Source organism: Hyaena hyaena, unplaced genomic scaffold, assembly GCF_003009895.1.
Source record: "Hyaena hyaena isolate Hyena2069 unplaced genomic scaffold, ASM300989v1 scaffold_70, whole genome shotgun sequence".
Classification (NCBI taxonomy): Eukaryota; Metazoa; Chordata; class Mammalia; order Carnivora; family Hyaenidae; genus Hyaena; species Hyaena hyaena.
Genome location: NW_024080701.1, coordinates 3,494,025 through 3,515,163, shown reverse-complemented (window position 1 = coordinate 3,515,163; position 21,139 = coordinate 3,494,025). Strand labels below are relative to the sequence as shown.

General features: G+C 36.7%; 1 protein-coding gene across 1 annotated transcript in view; it reads left to right on the top strand.

Moving 5' to 3' along the window:
* UBR1 (ubiquitin protein ligase E3 component n-recognin 1) overlaps positions 1–21,139 on the top strand; it is a 137,534-nt gene that overhangs the window by 15,034 nt on the left and 101,361 nt on the right. The window contains exons 2-3 of the mRNA XM_039232795.1: positions 5,121–5,377; positions 6,616–6,694. Of these exons, the coding sequence (XP_039088726.1) occupies positions 5,121–5,377; positions 6,616–6,694 (336 nt within the window). The remainder of the gene's footprint in view (positions 1–5,120; positions 5,378–6,615; positions 6,695–21,139) is intronic.

Here is a 21,139-nt window from a genome sequence, read left to right as displayed (position 1 = left end):
GGAACATACCTCAATGTAATAAAGGCCATATAAGGAAGAGCCCTCAGTTAACATTATCTTTAATGGGGAAAAACTGAGAGCTTTTCCCCTAAGTTCGGGAACAAGACAAGGATGTCCACTCTCACCACTTTTATTCAGTATAGTACCGGAAGTGCTAGCCATACCAGACAACAAAAAGAAATAAAAGGTATCCAAACTGGTAAGGAAGAGGTAAAATTTTCACTGTTTGCAGATGACATGATATACTATACAGAAAACCTGAAAAACTCCACCAACAAAGTGCTATAACTGATAAGCAAATTCAGTAAAGTCGCAGGATACAAGATCAATGTACAGAAATCTGAAATTACTATACACCAGTAATGAAGCAGCAGAAAGAGAAATTAAGAAAACAGTGCCACTTAAAACTGTACCAAAAATAATATGATATGTAGGAATAAACCTAACCAAAGAAGTGGAAGACCTGTACTCTGAAAACTATAAAACATTGATGAAAGAAATTGAAGATGACACAAGGAAATGGAAAGACATTCCAAAGTCATGGATTGGAAGAACAAATATTGCTAAAATGTCTATACTGCCAAAATCAATCTACACATTTAATGCAGTCCCTCTCAAAATACCAACAGCATTTTTCACAGAGCTAGAGCTAACAGTTGTAAATTTGTATGGAGCCACAAAAAATCCTGAATAGCCAAAGTAAGCTTGAAAAAGAAAAAGCTGGAGGTATTTCAATTCCAAACTTCAAGTTATATTACAAAGCTGTAGTAATCAAAACAGTATGGTACTGGCCCACAAATAGGCACATGTATCAGTGGGGCAGAATAGAAAACCCAGAAATAAGCCTTTGATTATATGGCCAACTAATCTTTGACAGAGCAGGGAAGAATATTCAATGGAAAAAAGCCAGTTTTGCATGGACAGCAACATGCAAAAGAATGAAACCATACACAAAAATCAATTTGAAATGGATTGAAGACCTAAATTTGAGACCTGAAACCATATAAATCCTAGAAGAGAGCACAGATGGCAACTTCTTTGACATCGGCCGTAGCACCTGCTTTCCAGATAGATCTTCTAAGGCAAGGGACACAAAAACAAAAAGAAATTATTGGGACAACACCAAAATAAGAAGCTTCCACACAGGGAAGGAAACAGTCAACAAGACTAAAAGGCAATCCACAGAATTGGAGAAGGTATTTGCAAATGATATATCTAATAAATGGTTAGTATCCAAAATATATAAAGAACTTATAAAACAACACCAATAATCCAAATTACATAAAGTGTTAACGAGTTGAATTTACTTATGGATGGCATGTTGAGCTTCAAGACAGCAGACTCAGAAAGCCTTATATATAATCAAATATAACTTTTTTCTTTGTTACCTGTTACGGAACTCTATGTAAATTATTAATTCTAAGTATGTCTCAGCTTTATAAAACAACTTGGACAAGTTTTATGAGCTTATCTTAGCTAAATAAAATCCTAATTTCTGTATGTTGCCCTGAAAATTGTTTTTAACACTTTTAAGGGGGCACCTACTAATATAAGCTATAGTGAACAATTATATGTTCACCTTGTCAAAACTCTTCATGATTTTATAAACATTATCTAGCCTTTGTTCTTACAGGCTGAAGAGTTGTAATTTTCCACACCTTTTACTTTTTCTAGGGTTCCTTTATTCTCTTGATAATTTTTTGCCTAGATTACCTTTGCTAGTGGACTGAACAGTCAGTCTCACAGCTTGGGACAAGGGTGTTCCTGTGCCAAGAGGGCCGGACCTTAGCTACATAGATAGCTTATGGGTGGATGTGCTGAGCCCTCCTGGCACATTGGATAGTGGGTGATAAATAAACTTCTTCGTTACTTCCTATTTCTGTGTAAATTCACAGAAGGTGTAGCTAAATAGATTAAAAAAGCAGAGGCATGTTCATTTTAACTTAGATCCATTCCAAAATTAATCTTAATTATTTGGTTGTACAAAAGATTTGAAAAATGCATAGTGAGTAGCAGAATTGGATATTAGTTATTCATGTTCATTTTGAAGAACAGAAGGCTTTAATTTTTTTAAGTCCATTTATCCATGTTTTTTATGCTTAATGCTTTTTGTGCCCCATTCCAGAGATTTTGACTTGCTCCAAGATGGCAAGAGTTTTCATTAAGAAGTTTTCAGGTTTTAGCTTTTATATTTAATTGTATGATGCATTTCAAATTAACTTTTGTCTATGGCATGGAGTATGGATTGAAGTTTACTTTTTAATAAGGATGTCTGATTGCCTCTGTGTGATTTTTTGAAAAGACACTCTTTTCTTCTTTGAATTGTGTTGATTCCTTTTCATGAAAAAATTGACTAAATGTGGATTCACTTTTGGACTCTCTCTTCTGTTCCATTGATAAATATGTCTTTTTTCATGCTACTGCTACACTCTCAGCATAGCTTTATGTGAATCCTGAAATCAGGTAGCATTAAGTCTCTTCTAAGTTTTTTGCATTTCTATATTATTTTAGAATCAGCTTGTCAGTTTCTACAAAAAAGTTTGCTGGGATTGTGTGGAATCTGTAGATCAGTTTACCAAGTGTAGATATCTTAATATTGAATTTTATAATCTGAACATAATACAGGTCTTCATTTATTTGGATGCTTTAGAAGTTTATCTCAACAATGCTTTGTAGTTTCCAGTGTAGAGGTCTTATACATCTTTTATTAAATTGATGCCCAAATAAATATTTAAAGTTTTTTAATACTACTATGAATGCTTCTTTTAAAAATTTCATTTTCAAATTGTTGGTAGTATATAGAAGTACAGTTGATGTTTTGTTGTTGTTGTTAAGTAGGCTATGTTCCCAGTGTGGAGCCCAACGCAGGTCTTGAACTCATGACCCTGAAATAGTGTACTTCTTCCCTTTCAATCATCATTCCATTTGTTTCTTTTTCTTGTCTTACTGTACTAGCTAAGACCTTCAGAACAATATTGAATAGGAGAGAACAAAGGAGAGAATGTCCTTGCCTTGTTCTTTATCTTTGGGAGAAAGTATTCAGTGTATTATTGCAGATATTTTTTCACAGTCTCTGGCTTTCCTTTTCATTTTTTAAACTATGTACTTTAAAATTCACTTTTAAATTTTACATAAATAACTTTACTGTACAGTTCTGTGAGTTCTGATGTTTACAACATTTGTGTAACTATCACCATAACACAGGTATAGAACAATCCCATTGCACTCAAAAATTCTATCTTTTCTACTTTGTAGTAAACCCCTGTCAACCACTGTGCTGTCCTCCATCTTGATAGTAGTTTTGCCTTTTCCAGAATGTCATGTAAATGGAGTGATACAGGGCACCTGGGTGGCTCAGTCAGTTTAGCATCTAACTCTTGATTTTGGTTCAGGTCATCATCCCAGGGTTTTGAGATTGAGCCCCATGTCCAGCTCCACATTGAGCATAGAGGTGGCTTAAAATTTTCTGTTTCTCTCCCTCTACCCCTGTACCCCGCTCATACTCTCTCTAAAATATAAACAAACAAACAAATAAATAAATAAATGGTATTATACAGCACATAGCCTTTAAAAAATTTTAAATTACTCTTTGGAATATAGCTTAAGTGTGTACAAATACAAAATATGTATAAATGCCAGTTTTTACATAATAATAAAACAAACATGAAGTACTAATAAAGCCAGAAAGCCAGCCCATTTCAAATAAACAATATTAATCTAACTGGAAGGATGTTAACTGCAACTAAATTGTCAATATTGGGTGAATAGTAGAGAGCTATGCACTCAACTTTTTGTTTCCCTTGCTTCTGTTCATTTAACCTTGCTGTTACTGAGTGGCATTGAAAACTGTTCAGGCTGGGTTGGTTGGATGGTTTAGGGTAATCATACCTCATATTTAAGCCCAAATTGCCAGTGAGTAGTCCCTGAATGTCTTTTTTAACAGGGAATTTCTTGGTACTTAGAAAGCTATCTTGTTTGATTGAAGATAAGAGTGGAATGATGGTCTTATTGAAACCTGCATATAGTTTCTGTGAAACCCACTTACTATGGGAATCAGGAATGTAGCACAGAGATGAGCTCTGCTCAGTTCACATAGATGCTCTATGAACACAGCCCTAACTGGTAAAGCTTTTGAGCTTTACTGCTTTTACAGTAATACATTTTGATGTTGCTTGTATTGATAACTTACTCCTTTATTCCTGAGAAGGATCATTCCATGGTTTGGCTGCACCACAGTTTGTTTATAATTCACCAGTTGAAGGATATTTGGGTTATTTCTGGGTTTTGGCAATTTAAAACCCCTGTAACATTCATGTATAAGTTTTTGTGTGAACATAAGTTTGCAATTCTTAGCTAGATAGCTATGTCATAAGGTAAGTAAGTGCATGTTTAACTATAAAGAAACTGCCAAACTCTTGTAAAGTGGTTATACCAATTTCAGTTCCTACCAGCATTTTCCTTTTCCAGTTTTCTGCATCCTTGTTTATCCCTGGTATTGTCAGTTTTTTATATTATCTTTTATCTAAGCCCAAATAAGTTGTGTAGGGGTTTCTCATTGTCATTTTAATTTGCACTTCCCTAAAGTTGTTGAACGTGTTTTCACGTACAAATGAACATGATGAATAAGCCATCTGTAATAGTTTCTTTGGAAGAGAAGGGTTTAAGTTTACTTTTGATGAGTCTAATTAATCCGTGTTCTTTTATGTTTAATGCTTTTGGTGTTCTAAAAACTCTTTTGCACTCATTCATTTTGATTTCCCAGAAAATGTTACAATTCCTTCCAACAGTTAAACTAAGAATGTGGAGAATGCTTTGTCTCTATAGCCCCTGACTAGTAATAGAATTATCTTCAGGGATCTAGAGTTGCCCAGTCCAGAAGGGAAGGGTATTTCTCATCCATTACAGCTCCTTTTTTTCTCCCCAGATATATGTGGTAAGTGAGCAGCTACTTAATTTCCAAGGCTATTTTTTTAATCCCCTTACCTTTTGTATTTGTGAGGAATAAAATAAGAGTATATTATAAATCAGTGTCTCTGATATTATAGAATTGTGCTATTATTTGTATCCCTACATCTTTAAGAAGAAACTTGTAACCAAGTGTAATTTTTGTTTTCTTCCAGTGGTGGGATCAGCAAGTTGATTTTTATACTGCTTTCTTGCACCATTTGGCACGGTTCGTGCCAGAAATTTATTCTGCTGAAATGGACCCAGACTTGGAAAAGCAGGAGGAGAATATACAAATATCCATATTTACTCCACTGGAATGGTACTTATTTGGAGAAGATCCAGATATTTGCTTAGAGAAATTGAAGCACAGTGGAGCATTTCAACTCTGTGGGAAGGTTTTCAAAAGTGGAGAGACAACGTACTCTTGTAGGTAAGAATTAGAAATTTATAGGATTAGTTAATTGCAGTCTTGGTATTTTGTACTTATTTTATGATGTATTTTTTTGTTAGTTAACTTCCTTTTATTATGCACTTAAAAGTCTGTTTTTGCTTGTACAGGTTGTTTTTTAATATATGACTTAAACAGTTGTCTCACTTTCCTGTTCTCTAAAAGTATATAAGTAATAGATTTTTGCCTTGTTTCTAATGTAGTTAACATACTCTTATCTGGAACCTTGGGGGCCAAGTGTATTTCCAAATACACTCTCTCAAATGTAAACATTAAAAAATATATATACATATCATTTTTAAAACTTTCCAATTCCATCTCTTGATCTCTTCTAAATCAGTATTTTAAAAATTACTTTTGCACTTTTCACCAATTTATGTTGCTCCTAATGTTTCCCTGCAAAATGTTAAATAAGATATAGTGTTTTTTAAGAGTTATTGTTAGGGAAGAGATTAAGAGAGATTGAATTTTCTTTCCATTCATTCAGTAAATATTAATTGAATACCTACCATGTGCCTGGCGCTATTCTGGGTGTAAGGACATATCATTCACAAACACAATCATAAACATTTCTGCCCTTAAGCTGCTTGTATTCTTTTTTTTTCAAGTTATTTTTTTAATGTTTATTTTTGAGAGCAAGAGAGACAGAATGCAAACAGGGGAGGGTCAGAGAGAGAGGGAGACACAGAATCTGAAGCAGGCTCCAGGCTCCGAGCTGTCAGCACAGACCTCGACACGGGGTTCGAACTCCCAGATCCCAAGATCATGATTGAGCCGAAGTCAGATGCTTAACCATCTGAGCCACTAAGGTGTCCCAAACTGCTTGCATTCTAATGAATTTTGTCTTTATCCAAGCCTCATTTACCTGTGAACAATCAGTGTTTATAAAAATATGTTTTTAAATGCAATAGGGTAAGAAGATGACAGATAATGGACAAAAAAAAAGCTAATCATTTTTCACAAAACTAATTTTGATTTGCAGTTTAACAGTCTGAAACCAGATAAAAGCTCAAAATAATGAGGTTGATTTAAGAAGCAAAACCCAAATATCCAAACTTACATATTCAAATATGGCTCAAGTTATTTGAAATTCAGTTTTTAAGGCATTTTTATATTCAGTTTTTGTACCACAGAGGAAACTCATTCACATTATATTATACATATATTATGCATCATTGGCATCTTCTGACTTTTGGAATCTAATTTTCAATCTTTTTCAGGGACTGTGCAATTGACCCAACGTGTGTACTCTGTATGGACTGCTTCCAGAATAGTGTTCATAAAAATCATCGTTACAAGGTATGAAAATAGATCCATAAAATCTCTAGATTAGCGGGAACCTGGTGGCCATCTGGTCCACATTCCTAACCAGTACTTGAATTCCTGCTATAATAGTTCTGATAAGTGAACCTTTAGCTTTGGTTAAATATCACTTGATAGGACTCTACTACCTCAAGGTGCAGCCCTTTATAACTTTTTGTGAGATATGTCATTTTTATACAAATGATGGTATAAAGCATATGAACACCTTAGAAAAGAACTGTGAAGCAAACACCTGTGTAACCACTGCTTAGGTCAAGAATAAGGCATTGGCAGCTCTCAAAGACCTCCCATTTGTCCCTTCTCTCTCCTCTTGTGATAACCTTTCCCTGTGTTGTGTGATAATCTTTCCTTGATTTCTCTTTTAGTTTATCACCAAATCACATTGAATAGTTTTGTTTTTAAACTTCATACAGGTGGAGTCATACCGTGTCTTTCTCTTGTTTAGTAGCTTCTTTCACCCAGTATTATGTATATAGTTGTGGTTTGTCCACTGACCTTATGGCATTAGTAATCCATGTTGTCCTTATTCATTGAACTTCATATAGATGTGTAGATTGTTTCCAGTTTGGGGCTATTATGAGCAATTCTGTTGTGAACATTACTATTTGTGTATTTTGTACACATGTATAGTAGTTTGTCTGAAGTATATATCTGGAATAGAATGCTGAGTTCTAGGGTATGTGAATCTTCCTTGATCATATTAAATGTCACATTGTTATCCAAAATGGTTATACCAATTTATGGGCTCTCCAGCAGTATGTGAGAGTTCCCATTGCTGTACATACTTGGAAGGTTTGGTATTGTCACTCATTTTAATTTTAGCCAATCTGGTGGGTATATAATAGTATCAAATAGTGGTCTTAATTTTTATAATTTCTGATGAGGTTGGGGACTTTTTCCTTTCCTCTTACATTATTAGACAACTTTGTTATTCTGAACTGAAATGTATTTCTCAAATAATTGTATTGGTTGTATACACTGGGCTTAAACAGGTGTTGATGTTATTGATGTTTCTCCTTAACATTCTGTTAAACATGCCTAAAGTCTTGTGTAAGTATATATAACATCTCAAAATTATGTCTCTGTCCTCCATAGAATTCACAGTGCTGTTCAAGTTATTGGACTGGCCTCAACATTATTACTTCTGTTTCAGGAAGTGATGGGCCATAGTCATAGGTTATAGGTATTATTGTGCACAAGAGAAAACGGATTGAGGAACCTATGATATAGTATGGTTAAAATATTTTCCCAAGATTGGAAAAGTAATCTCTGATGATATTTTTAAAGTTAAGCATTGGTTATATTCTGTATTTTCTAGTCAACTCCATTAATTATAGTATTTCTTATGTTGGAGAACCAAAGAAAGAAGGTCAGTAGTAGAGCAATAATTTCTTCTCATCTTTATTCTGGGAAACCAATGGGGAGAGATGCTAAAGGCTCAAGACCAAAGTTTTCCAGTTCCTCAGATGTAAAGATTTCTAAGCCTATGCTTTCCAAGCTTTGGGATTTTGTGGGTCAGTACAATTTCCAAAAACATCGGGTAAGACATAGGGTTTTCAAATTTTTCTTTGGCCAAGTAAGTTCCATTTTAATTTTAAAAAAGACACTTGAACAGCAACCAAATATACCTGTCATTTCCTATCATTTTATGAAGGAAAAGACATTTTAATTCTAAGAAAGTAGGATAATCCCAGTATAAAGATCAGTTCTTTAAACTCATGCATGTAGGAATACCTGGGTGGCTCAGTTGGCTGAGGGTCCTACTCTTGATTTTGGCTTGAGTCTTGATCCCATGGGGTCATGGGATTGGGGCCCATGTCGGGCTCTGTCTGTGCTAACTGCATTGATACTGCTTGGGATTCTCTCTCTCCCCCTCTGACCTTCTCCCCAACTTGTACTCCTCGCTCTCTCTCTCTCTCTCTCTTTCTCTCCAAATAAAAATTAAAAAACCACGGACTTCAAGCTGTATTACTAAACTGTAATCATCAAGACAGTATGATACTGGCACAAGAACAGACACTCAGATCAATGGAACAGAATAGAGAACCCAGAAATGGACCCACAAATGTATGGCCAACTAATTTCTGACAAAGCAGGAAAGAATATTCAATGGAATAAAGAGAGTCTCTTCAGCAAGTGTTGCTGGAAAAACTGGACAGCGACATGCAGAAAAATGAACCTGGACCACTTTCTTACACCGTACACAAAAATAAACTCAAAATGTATTAAAGACCTGAATGTAAGACAGGAAGCCATCAAAATCCTCCAGGAGAAAGCAGGCAAGAACCTCTTTGACCTTGGCCACAGCAACTTCTTACTCACACATCTCCAGAGGCAAGGGAAACAAAAGCAAAACATGAAGTATTGGGACCTCATAAAAATAAAAAGCTTCTGCATGGCAAAGGAAACAGCAAAACTAAAAGGCAACTGATGGAATGGGAGAAGATATTTGCAAACGACCTCAGATAAAGGGTTAGTATCCAAAATCTATAAAGAACTTATCCAACTCAACACTCAAAGAACAGATAATCCAATGAAGAAATGGGCTAAACACATGAACAGACACTTCTCCAAAGAAGACATCCAGATGGACATCCAGATTTGTATTTGTATTTCCCTGATGATGAGTGACATTGAGCATCATTTCATGCTCAATCAACAGATGAATGGATAAAGAAGATGTGGTTTATATATACAATGGAGTATCACTTGGCAATCAAAAAGAATGAAATCTTACCATTTTCAATTATGTGGGTGAAACTAGAGGGTATTATGCTAAGTGAAATTAGTCAGTTAGAGAAAGACAAATATCATATAACTTCACTCACATGAGGACCTTTAGATAAAAAACAGATGAACGTAAGGGCAGGGAAGCAAAAATAATATAAAAACATGGAGGGGGATAAAACATAAGAGACTCTTAAATATGGAGAACAAACAGGGTTACTGGAAGGGTTGTGGGAGGGGGGCTGGGCTAAATGGGTAAAGGGCATTAAGGAATCTACTCCTGAAATCATTGTGGCACTATAAGCTAACTAACTTGGATGTAAATTAAAAAAATAAACTTAAAAAATTTTTTTAATTAAAAAAACAAAAACAAAAAACTGTGTACATATAAGTCTGTGAAAGAGTTCACTACAGTTTTTCCTGTACTTGTTTTTCTGTGGACTGGTAAAAACTTGTTTGTTAAATTTTGGGGACCTTTCACTAAGCTACTTCAAGTTTTTTAAAGCTTACCAGTTTATATTGCTACTGCAAAGCACTCTTTTATAGAGCATACTTAGGTTTACCGTCTTGAGGACTTTCAGAACTCTTACTACAGAAGGTGCTTACGTGGCTTTCTTATAAATCTTTGAGTCATCAGGAGGATGGGCTATTTTATGACTAATAAAAGATTATGTCTGTAAGCTTTAAAGAATATGCCCCATCAAAAGTGAATGTGAAGAGAACAGAACACTTTTGATGAGAGAATAAGTTGATAAAATCTTTTTGGACTACCTGTATGTGTGGTGAAATTTTTAAATAAAAGCAAAGGAATGACTAATAAACATAATTCAGGTGAGTAGAAACCTCCAGGGCAGATAAGAGGATGGGACTCTGGATGATCATACAGGCAGCTTCAACAGTATTTATACTTCCTTGGGTTGGGTGCTAGGTTCATGTGTATTCATTTCATTGTTATATTTTGTAACTTACCTATACCCTGTGTATATATTTTTTTTGTATAATAAAACACTTCATAAAAGAAAGAAAATAAAGCGATTAAAAAAAAAAGATTGGGAGAAATAAGAAGGGCTATGTGTTGCTTCAGAGAAGAGGAAGAAGAGTAATGATGGGATGGACCGAAGATTGAACACTATGAAGACGGGACCAAGGAAAACCTTTAGTGGTAGAATAGACCCAAACAACTTGAAAACAAAATAACAAAGTTGAAATTTGAGCTGTTTGTTGTGCGCTGTATAATATGACCCTTCATGATCTCTAGGTTCTCTATAGTTTAGTCCTTAAGAAAACCTACAATAAGTAAATAAGATCTTAGGATGTAATATATAACATGGTGACTAGAATTGATAACACCATATTTTGTAGTTGAAATTTGGTAAAAGAATAGTGTTTAAATGTTTGTGTACACACAAAGTAGGTATGAAAAAAAAACATACTGCAGTACTGGTTTTTAAAATAACCTAAAAGCTAACTTATGCATTTTCTCCTCAAAATAATAAAACACCCACTGTTAAAGATTATCTAAGCTTTTTTTCATATTTATTTATGTATTTTGAGAGGGGGGAGGGGCAGAGAGAATTCGAAACAGGCTGGGTGTTGTCAGCACAGAGCCTAACATGAAGCTTAGTCTCACAAACCATGATATGACCTGAGCAGAAATCAAGAGTTAGATGCTCAACCAACGAGCCACCCAGGATCCTCTAAAGATTATTTTCAACATAGATAAATGTTTCTTTTATATAAAATGAGGAAAATGAGTTACAAAAAAACCATATAGAGGCATACCTCATTTTGTCACATTTTACTTAATTATGTTTTGCAGATACTGTGTTTTTTACAATTGAAGCTTTGTGGCAACCGAGTCAAGTCTATTGGTACAATTTTTTCCAGCAGCGTTTGCTTGCTCCTTGTCTCTGTCACATTTTGGTAATTCTTGCAGTGTGTCAGACTTTTCCACTATTACTATATTTGTTATGGTAGTCAGTGATCTTTGTTGTTGTAGTTGTTTGGGGCTGTCACGAACTGCACCTTTGTTAAAATGGCAAACTTAATTGATAAGGGTGTGTGTGTTTTGACTGTGTCACTCACTGGCCATTCCTCAGTCTCTCCCACTCCACTCAGGCCTACCTATTCCCTAAGATTCAAATGTATTGAAATTATGCCAGTTAATAACTCTGCAATGTCCTCTAAGTGTTCAAGTGAAAGGAAGAATCACACATTAAATCATATTAAATCAAAAGCTAGAAATGATTAAGCTTGGTGGGGAAGGTATGTTCAAAGCTGAGTTGGGCTAAAAGCCAGTTTGTTAAGTGTACTAGTTTGCTAAGGTATGAATGCAAATGAAGAGTTTCTTTTTTTTAAAATGTTTATTTATTTTTGAGAGAGACAGGGTGAGCAGAGAGTGTGGGGGGGTGGGGAGTAGGGGAGAGAGACACAGAGACACAGAATCTGAAACAGGCTCCAGACTCTGGGCTGTCAGCACAGAGCTTGGCACGGGGCTTGAACTCACAGACCTCAAGATCATGACCTGAGCTGAATGAAGTCAGACACTTAACCCACTGAGCCATCCAGGTGCCGTCAGAAAGTGAAACAGCCTTATTGCTGATATGGAGAAAATCTGAGTAGTCTGGATAAAAGATCAAACCAGCCACAGCATTCCCTTAAGCCAAAGCCTAATCCAGAGCAAAGCTCTAACTTTTTTCAGTTCTGTAAAGGATAATATGAAGTGCAAGGTAAAGCAGCAGGTGCTAATGTAGAAGCTGCAGTGCATTATCCAGAAGATCTAGCTAAGATCATTAATGAAGGTGGCTGTAGTCAACAACAGATTTGCAATATAGACAAAACAGCCTTGTATTGGAAGAAGATGCCATCTAGAACTTTTCATAGCTAGAGAGAAGTCAATGCCTGTCTTCAAGGCTTCAAAGGACACGCTGACTTTCTTGTTAGGGCCTAATGCAACTGATGTCTTGAAGTTAAACCCAGTGCTCATTTACATTTCTTTTTTTTAAAATTGTATTTATTTGTTTTAAGTAATCTCTACACACAACATGGGGCTCAAACTCCTGACCCCAAGATCAATAGTCGCATGCTCTTCTGATGGAACCAGGCAGCCGCCCCTACACTTCTCAAAATCCTAGGGCCCTTAAGAATTACTAAATCCAGTTTGCTTATATTCTATAAATGGAACAACAAAGCCTGGATGACAGCATATCTGTTTACAACATGGTTTACTGAATATTTTAAGCCCACTGCTGAGACCTACTGCTCAGAAAAAGGTTCTTTTCAAAATATGACTGCTCATTGACAATGCACCTGGCGACTTAAGAGCTCTGATGGAGATGTACAACGAGATGAATGTTATTTCGTGCCTGCTAACACAGCATCTGTTCTGCAGCCCGTAGATCAAGGGTCATTTCCACTTTCAAGTCTTGCTATTTAAGAAATACTTGTCCTAAAGCTATAGCTGTGCTACAGATAGTAATTCCTCTGATGGATCTGGGCAAAGTAAATTGAAAAGTTTGTGTAAAGGAGTCATCATTTTAGATGCCATTAAGAACATTCATGATTCATGCAAAGAGCAAGAAACACGACAGGAATGTGGAAAAAGTTGATTCCGACCCTCATGGATGACTTTGAGAGTTTCAGGACTTTGGTGGAAGAAGTAACTGCAGATTGGAAATAGCAAGAGAACTAGAATATACAGTGGAGGCTACAGATGTGACTGAATTGCTGCAGTCTCATGATCATGACTATAATTAATGGATGAGGAGTTGATTTTGGTGAATGAGCAGAGAACGTGGTTTCTTGAGATGGAATCTACTCCTGGTAAATATTATTGAAATGGTGACAAAAGATCCCATTAACTTAGTTGATAAATTAGTGTCAGAGTTTGAGAGGATTGACTTCAATTTTGAAAGAAATTCTAGTGTAGATAAACCATCAAACAGCATTGCATGCAAGAAAGAGTCCATCAGTGTGGTATACTTCACTGGACTCTTATTTTAAGAACTTGAAAGATTACAACTCACTGAAAGCTTAGATGATGGTTAGCATTTATAACAATAAAGTATTTTTAAATTAAGGTATGTATATCCTATTTTAGACATAATGACACTTAAAAACTTAGATGATGGACTACAGTGTAGCATAAAGATTAAAGTTTGTTTATTTTGAGAGAGAGAGCGTGCATACATGAGCAGGGGAGGGGCACTAAGAGGAAGAAGGAGAGAGAGAACCCCAAGCAGGCTCCACACTGTCAGCGTGTGTGAATCCTGATTCAGGGCTTGAACTCACGAACCGTGAGATCATGATGTGAGCTGAAATCGGTAGTTGGATGCTTAACCAACTGAGACACCCAAGTCGCCCTCTCATGGTATGCTTTTATATGGAAAAAGCAAAATACGTAAAATTATGCATTCAAGTTTTGTTTTTTTTTTTAAACATATTGTGTATATAATATTTAGTGATAATTATTTGAACTTTTTACCTATTAGTGGGGGGAATGTAATTAGGATTCAGTTGTTTCATTTTTTAATGATAAGCATTGTTGCTATAAACATCTTTATGTGTGAATCACTTTTCTATATGTAGGATTATTTCCTTAGAATAAATTCTCAGAAGTGGAATTACTGGATTAAAAAATAAAGGCATTTCAGAAAATAAAAAAAAACAACAAGCCACAGACTAGATGAAAGTCTTTGCAATATATGTATGTGATAAAGGAGTGGTATCCAAAACATACAAAGTACTCTTAAAATTAAACAATAAGAAGATGAACAACACATTTAAAAAATGGGCAAAGATCTGAAACAAACTTTATCAAGAAAATATATAAATGGCCAATGAGTACATGAAAAATGCTCAACATCGTATGTTATTAACTTAAAACAAGAATGAAGTACCACTCTGCATATATTAGAATGGCCAAGGTCCAAAACACTAAAAACACCAAATGATGAGGATGGAAGCAACAAGAACTCTTATTCGTTGCTAAGGAAAATGCAGAATAGTACTTTGGAAGACAGTTTGTCAGTTTCTTACAGAAGTAAACATACTTGAGCATTGGGCTCTTGATTTCAGGTTGGGTCATGGTATCATGATTCATGGGATTGAGCCTCTCATAGAGCTGCCAGAAGGCTCTGTGCTGGTAGCGCCAAAACTGCTTGGGATTCTCTCTCTCTCTCTCTCTCTCTCTCTCTCTCCCCCTTCCCCTGCCTCTGCCCTGATCTTTCATGCTTGCACTCTCTCTCTCTCTCTCCCAAAATTGATAAACAAACAAACAAAAACAGCACCTGGTTAGCTCAGTCGGTTAAGCATTTGACTGTTGATTTCAGCTCAGGTCATGATCTCACATTTTGTGAGTTCAAGTCCCACATCGGGCTCACAGAGCCTGCTTCGGATTCTCTGTCTCCCTCTCTCTGCTCCCTACCCACTTGCTCTCTCTCAATAATAAATAAACATTTAAAAAAAGAAATACACATACTGTAACCATACAATCCACGAGTTATGTTCCTTGACATTTACCCAAATAAACTGAAAACCTATGTCCATACAAAAAACTGCACAAGAATGTTTATAGCATCTATCATATTTGCCAAAATTTGGAAGCATCCGAGATGTCCATAATAGATGAATGGATAAACCAACTGTGGTACACCAGTACAATGGAATATCCTTCAGTAATAAAAAGAAATGAGCCACTAAAACTGAGGGCACAGACTTAAATGCATATTACAAAGTGAAGGAAGCCACTGAAAGGCTGTATACTGTGTGATTACAGCTATTTCCAGCTTTCCCACATTCTGGGAAAGGCAACACTGTAGAGGCTATAAAAAGGTTAGCTATTCCCAGGACCTGGGGGATGATGGTGGGAGGGTTGGAGGAATGAATAGGTGGAGCACAGGGGATGTTTATTCTGTGTGATACTGTAGTGGTATTATATACATGTCATTATTAATTTGTGAGAACCAAAAAAAAATGTACAGCACAGAGAACCCTAATGTAGATTCTTGTTAATAATAATGTATCAAAAAATAACGTATCAACATTGACTCCTCAGTCGCAACAAATGTACCAATCTAAGGCAAGATGTCAATAATTGGGGAAACTGTGTGGCCAAGGGAAGAAGGGATATATGGGAACTGTATTTTCTGCTTACTGTTTCTTTAAACTTATAACTGTTCTGAAAAACAAAGCGTATTCATTGAAAATTGAATTTCAAAGGTTCTGAGTATATTTTACCTCATTGCTTCAGGAAAGAATTTTATTGAATGTGTTACAAGTAGTGGTACAGAAACCTTCAGAACTCGCAGAAACCTTTAATCCTTTAAACAAAAAAAATTTTTTTAAACGTTTATTTATTTTTGAGACAGAGAGAGACAGAGCACGAGCTGGGGAGGGACAGAGAGAGAGGGAAACACAGAATCTGAAACAGGCTTCAGGGTCTGAGCTGTCAGCACAGAGCCCGATGCGGGCTCGAACCCACGGACCACAAGATCATGCCCTCAGCCAAAGTTGGATGCTTAACCGACTGAGCCACCCAGGCACCCCAAACAGAAATTTTTCAAACTGAACCCAGCTTAAAAAAAAATGCATCCGAGTTTGGCTCAGGTCATCATCTCACTGTTCGTGGGTTTGAGTCCCACGTTGGGCTCTGTGCTGACATTTCAGAGCTTGGAGTCTGCTTCACATTCTGTCTCCCTTGCTCTCTGTTTCTCCCCCAACTCACACTCTGTCTCTAACTCTCTATCAAAAATAAATATTTTTAAGAAATTAACCAGTGTTATTGAACTATATTTTCTTGACTGTCTTTAATGTTTCTCTTGGCTTATTTTGGAATGGTGAATATGAACTACTCTTGCATTGCTACTTAATTTTGCCATCTTCCTGGATAATAGGAACAAGGTCTTTGTTTATTTTGCCAGCATTCTTGCTGACAGGACCAGAGTCCTTGATTTGATAAGTAGATCAAATTCTAAGAAGTAAAGATCACATAATATAACTTTGATCAAATAGAACAAAAATAGTGGCTGAGTTCACCTAACTAGGGTCTTCTTCTATCTTAGAAGCGGATAACAAACCAGTCCAGCTTGTAACATTCGTATCCTTCTATTGAACACATTCCAGAGTCAATTAGAATAAACGTGGAGAAGAAAACAAAGCCCACTACCAGTCTTCTTTTTCTGTGCCCCCTTCCTGTGTATGTCTCTATCTTCATTTGCTAAATTTCAGTGATATATTTATGTGTCCTTCATCCCCATCTGACCATAGCTCTCCAGGACAAGGCCCAGGTCTTGTGTACTTTGTACCTCCTATGTCTTTCGTAGTACCTGGGACATAAAAGCTTTCAATAAATGTTTCTTAAAGTGTTAGGATCCAAACGACTAGATCATAGGTAGACCTGATCTCTAACATTTAATTATAAAAATAACTGGGGTGGGAGGTGCCTGAGTGGCTCAATCAGTTGAGTGTTGGACTCTTGGTTTCAGCTCAAGTCATCTCACTGTTCATGAGTTCGAGCCCTTACTTGTGATTTGTTCTTAACTCTGCAGTTAAATTTGTAAAATGTTCACTGTCTATCCTTTTTTCTAAAGTCTTCCTAGTCACCTCTTGGTCAGATGAAACCCTTCCTCTAAGAGTTGGTGAAGTAAAGTTTGTGGGTTAGATCTGATTCACTGCCTATTTTTGTAAGGCCTGCAAGCTAAGTATGTTTTTATATCTCTAGATGACTGGAGAAAAGATAAGAAAAATAATATTTATGACACATGAAAATCATGTGAAATTAAAAGTTCTATTTCATGATACAGAAAAATTATATAAAATTAAACTTTTGGTGCCCATAGAATTTTTTTTTGTTTTTTTGTGTGTTTTTTTTGTTTTTTTTACAAATAGTTTATTGTCAAATTAGTTTCCACATAACACTCAGTGCTCATCCCCACAAGTGTCCTCCTCCATGCCCATCCCCCCTCCCCCCCACATCCATCAGTCCTCAGTTTTTGTCAGCATTCAAGAGTCTCTCATGGTTTGCCTCTCTCCCTTTCCCCCACCATTTCCGCCCTTCTTCTCCCCCTTGTTCCTCCGTCAAGTTCCTCCTAATCCTCCTATACGTGCAAACATATGATATTTGTCCTTCTCTGCCTGACTTATTTCGCTCAGCATAACACCCTCAAGGTCCATCCATGTTGCTACACATGGCCAGATTTCATTGTTTCTCATTGCCATGTAGTATTCCATGGTATAGATAAACCACATCTTCTTGATCCATTCATCTGTTGATGGACACTTAGGCTCTTTCCATGTTTTAGCTATTGTGGAGAGTGCTGCTATGAACATTGGGGTACATGTGCTCCTATGCCTCAGCATTTCTGTATCCCTTGGGTAAATTCCTAGCAGTGCTATTGCTGGGTCATAGGGGAGTTCTATTGTTAGTTTCCTGAGGAACCTCCACACTGTTTTCCAGAGGGGCTGTACCAGTTTACATTCCCACCAACAGTGTAGGAGGGTGCCCGTTTCTCCACATCCTCGCCAGCATCTAGAGTTCTCTGATTTGCTCATTTTAGCCACTCTGACTGGCGTGAGGTGGTATCTCAGTGTGGTTTTGATTTGTATTTCCCTGATGAGGAGGGATGCTGAGCATCGTTTCATGTGTCTGTTGGCCATCTGGATGTCCTCTTTGGAGAAGTGTCTGTTCATGTCTTCTGCCCATTTCTTCACTGGGTTGTTTGTTTTTCGGGCGTGTAGTTTGGTGAGTTCCTTATAGATTCTGGATATTAACCCTTTATCTGATATGTCATTTGCAACTATCTTTTCCCATTCCGTTGGTTGCCTATTAATTTTCTGGGTTGTTTCCTTGGCTGTGCAGAAGCTTTTAATCTTGATGAGGTCCCAACAGTTTATTTTTGCTCTTGATTCCCTTGCTTTTGGGGATGTGTCAAGTAAGAAGTTGCTGCGGTGGAGGTCAAGGAGGTTGTTTCCTGCTTTCTCCTCTAGGGTGTTGATAGTTTCCTGTCTCACGTTCAGGTCCTTTATCCATTTTGAGTTGATTTTTGTGCATGGTGTGAGAAAATGATCTAGTTTCATTCTTCTGCATGTTGCTGTCCAGTTCTCCCAACACCATCTGTTAAAAAGGCTGTCTTTTTTCCATTGGATATTCTTTCCTGCTTTGTCAAAGATCAGTTGGCTGTATACTTTTGGGTCCACTTCTGAGTTCTCAATTCTGTTCCATTGGTCTATGTGTCTGTTTTTGTGCCAATACCATACTGTCTTGAGGATGACAGCTTTGTAGTAGAGGCTGAAGTCTGGGATGGTGATACCTCCCGTTTTGGTTTTATTTTTCAGTATTACTTTGGCTATTCGGGGTCTTTTGTGGTTCCATACAAATTTTTGGATAGTTTGTTCTAGTTTTGAGAAGTATGCTGGTGCAATTTTGATTGGAATTGCATTGAATGTGTAGAGTGCTTTAGGTAGTAATGACATCTTAACTATATTTATTCTTCCTATCCATGAGCATGGAATGTTTTTCCATTTCTTTGTGTCTTCTTCAATTTCCTTCATAAGTTTTCTATAGTTTTCATCATACAGATCTCTTGTATCCTTGGTTAGGTTTATTCCGAGGTATTTTATGGTTTTTTGTGCAATTGTGAATGGGATCAGTTTCTTGATTTCTCTTTCTGTTGCTTCATTATTGGTGTATAAAAATGCAACCGATTTCTGTACGTTGATTTTGTACCCTGCAACTTGGCTGAATTCTTGGATCAGTTCTAGTAGGCTTCTGGTGGAGTCTGTCGGGTTTTCTATGTAGAGTATCATGTCATCTGCGAAGAGTGAAAGTTTGACTTCCTCTTTGCCAATTCTGATGCCTTTGATTTCCTTTTGGTGTCTGATGGCTGATGCTAGGACTTCCAGCACTATGTTAAACAGCAGTGGTGAGAGTGGACATCCCTGTCGTGTTCCTGATCTCGGGGAAAGCTCTCAGTTTTTCCCCGTTGAGGATGATGTTAGCTGAAGGCTTCTCATAGATGGTGCCCATAGAATTTTGTTGGAACATAGCCATGCTCATTTATTTATTTATTGTCTATGACTCCTTCTGCACTACAATAGTAGAACTGAGTAATTCATCAAAGATTGTGTGATTTGCAAAGCCTAACATATTCACTATTTCTTCCTTTATATATAAAGTTGCCCATCTCTCTTTAAGTAGATTCCAAGAGGGTGCATGTATACTGTATTCCCTAAGTAATGACACATTCAAAATTGTATTTTTACAGCTTGGTTGGAGACAGTATCCTTGGTTTGCATTTTCTTTCCTTGAAAACACAACTTTGTTGTTGTCTTGTTTTACATGTTGCTATTGAGAAGCCTGATACCAGTCTAATTTTCTTGCTATTATGTTATTTCATCTTTTTGCTAGAAGGCCTTGGGACATTATCTTTAAAGTCTAGAAATTTTAGGGGCACCCAGGTAGCTCACTTGGTTTAAGTGTCCAACTTCAGCTCAGGTCATGATCTTGTGGTTTATGGGTTCAAGCCCCATATCGAGCTCTGTGCTGACAACTCAGAGCCTGGAGCCTGCTTTGGATTCTGTGCCTCCCTCTCTCTCTGCCCCTCCCTGACTCATGCCCTATCTTTCTGTCACAAAGATAAATAAACATTGAAAAATAAAAAAAAATAATGTCTGACAATTTTAGTAGGATATATTTCAGAGTTGATCATACTGGGTTGAGTTTTAGTTATGAGTGCTTTCAATGTTTAGATTTAGGTCTTTTATTTTCACGAAGTTTCCTTAGATTACAGTGGGAGTTTCTGTTTTTGTTTTTCGGGAGAAAGAGCATGAGCAGGGGTGGGACAGAGGGAGAGGGAGCGAGAGAATCTTAAGCAGGCTCCATAACCAACATGGAGCCCAAAGTGGGGCTCCATCTCACAACTGAGATAATGACCTGAGTCAAAATCAAGAGTGGGATTCCTAACTGACTGAGCCACCCAGACTCTTCATAGTTTTAAATATCAGCTCTTTTCCATTGTTTAGATGTTCTTCTTTGGTGACTCCATTTATACTTCGGTTGGCTCTTTTATGTCTATCTTCTCTTGCAAACATTTTGTCTCTGACCTGTATGTCTTTGCTTCATTGCATTATCATTTCATGATTGTTTTTTTGATTGCTTTGTTTCAATGCTATTTATTAATTTTTCATTTGAGTCTTTTGTCTTGGGCACTTTGTAATTTAGAATTCATTTCTAGTAGGCTTTTCTGGTTTTCTGCTATTTTTTTCCTGAGTTCAGTCAAGTCTCATATATTCCTTTTGTGTCCACTTTTGCTCTTAGTTTCTTTATTTCTAATTAAAGGTGCTTTAATCTGATTAAGCGCTTTCTAAATGCTTGTTTGAGGCTATGTAGTTAACTTTAGAGCATTACATTACAGTTTTCTTTAGTTTTGTGATTGGGCTTTGTCTTATTGCATTTTTTGCCTTTTTTGGTAATAGTTTTGTATATATATTTTTAATTTTTTTAATGTTTATTTTTGAGGGAGAGAGACAGAGTGCAACTGAGGGAGGGGCAGAGAAAGAGGGAGACACAGAATCCAAAGCAGGCGCCAGGCTCTGAGCTATCAATTTTAGTGTATGTGCTGCTGAAGCAAACACAGGTTCTGAGCTATCAGCACAGAGCCCAATATGGGGCTCGAACCCACAAACTGCGAGATCATG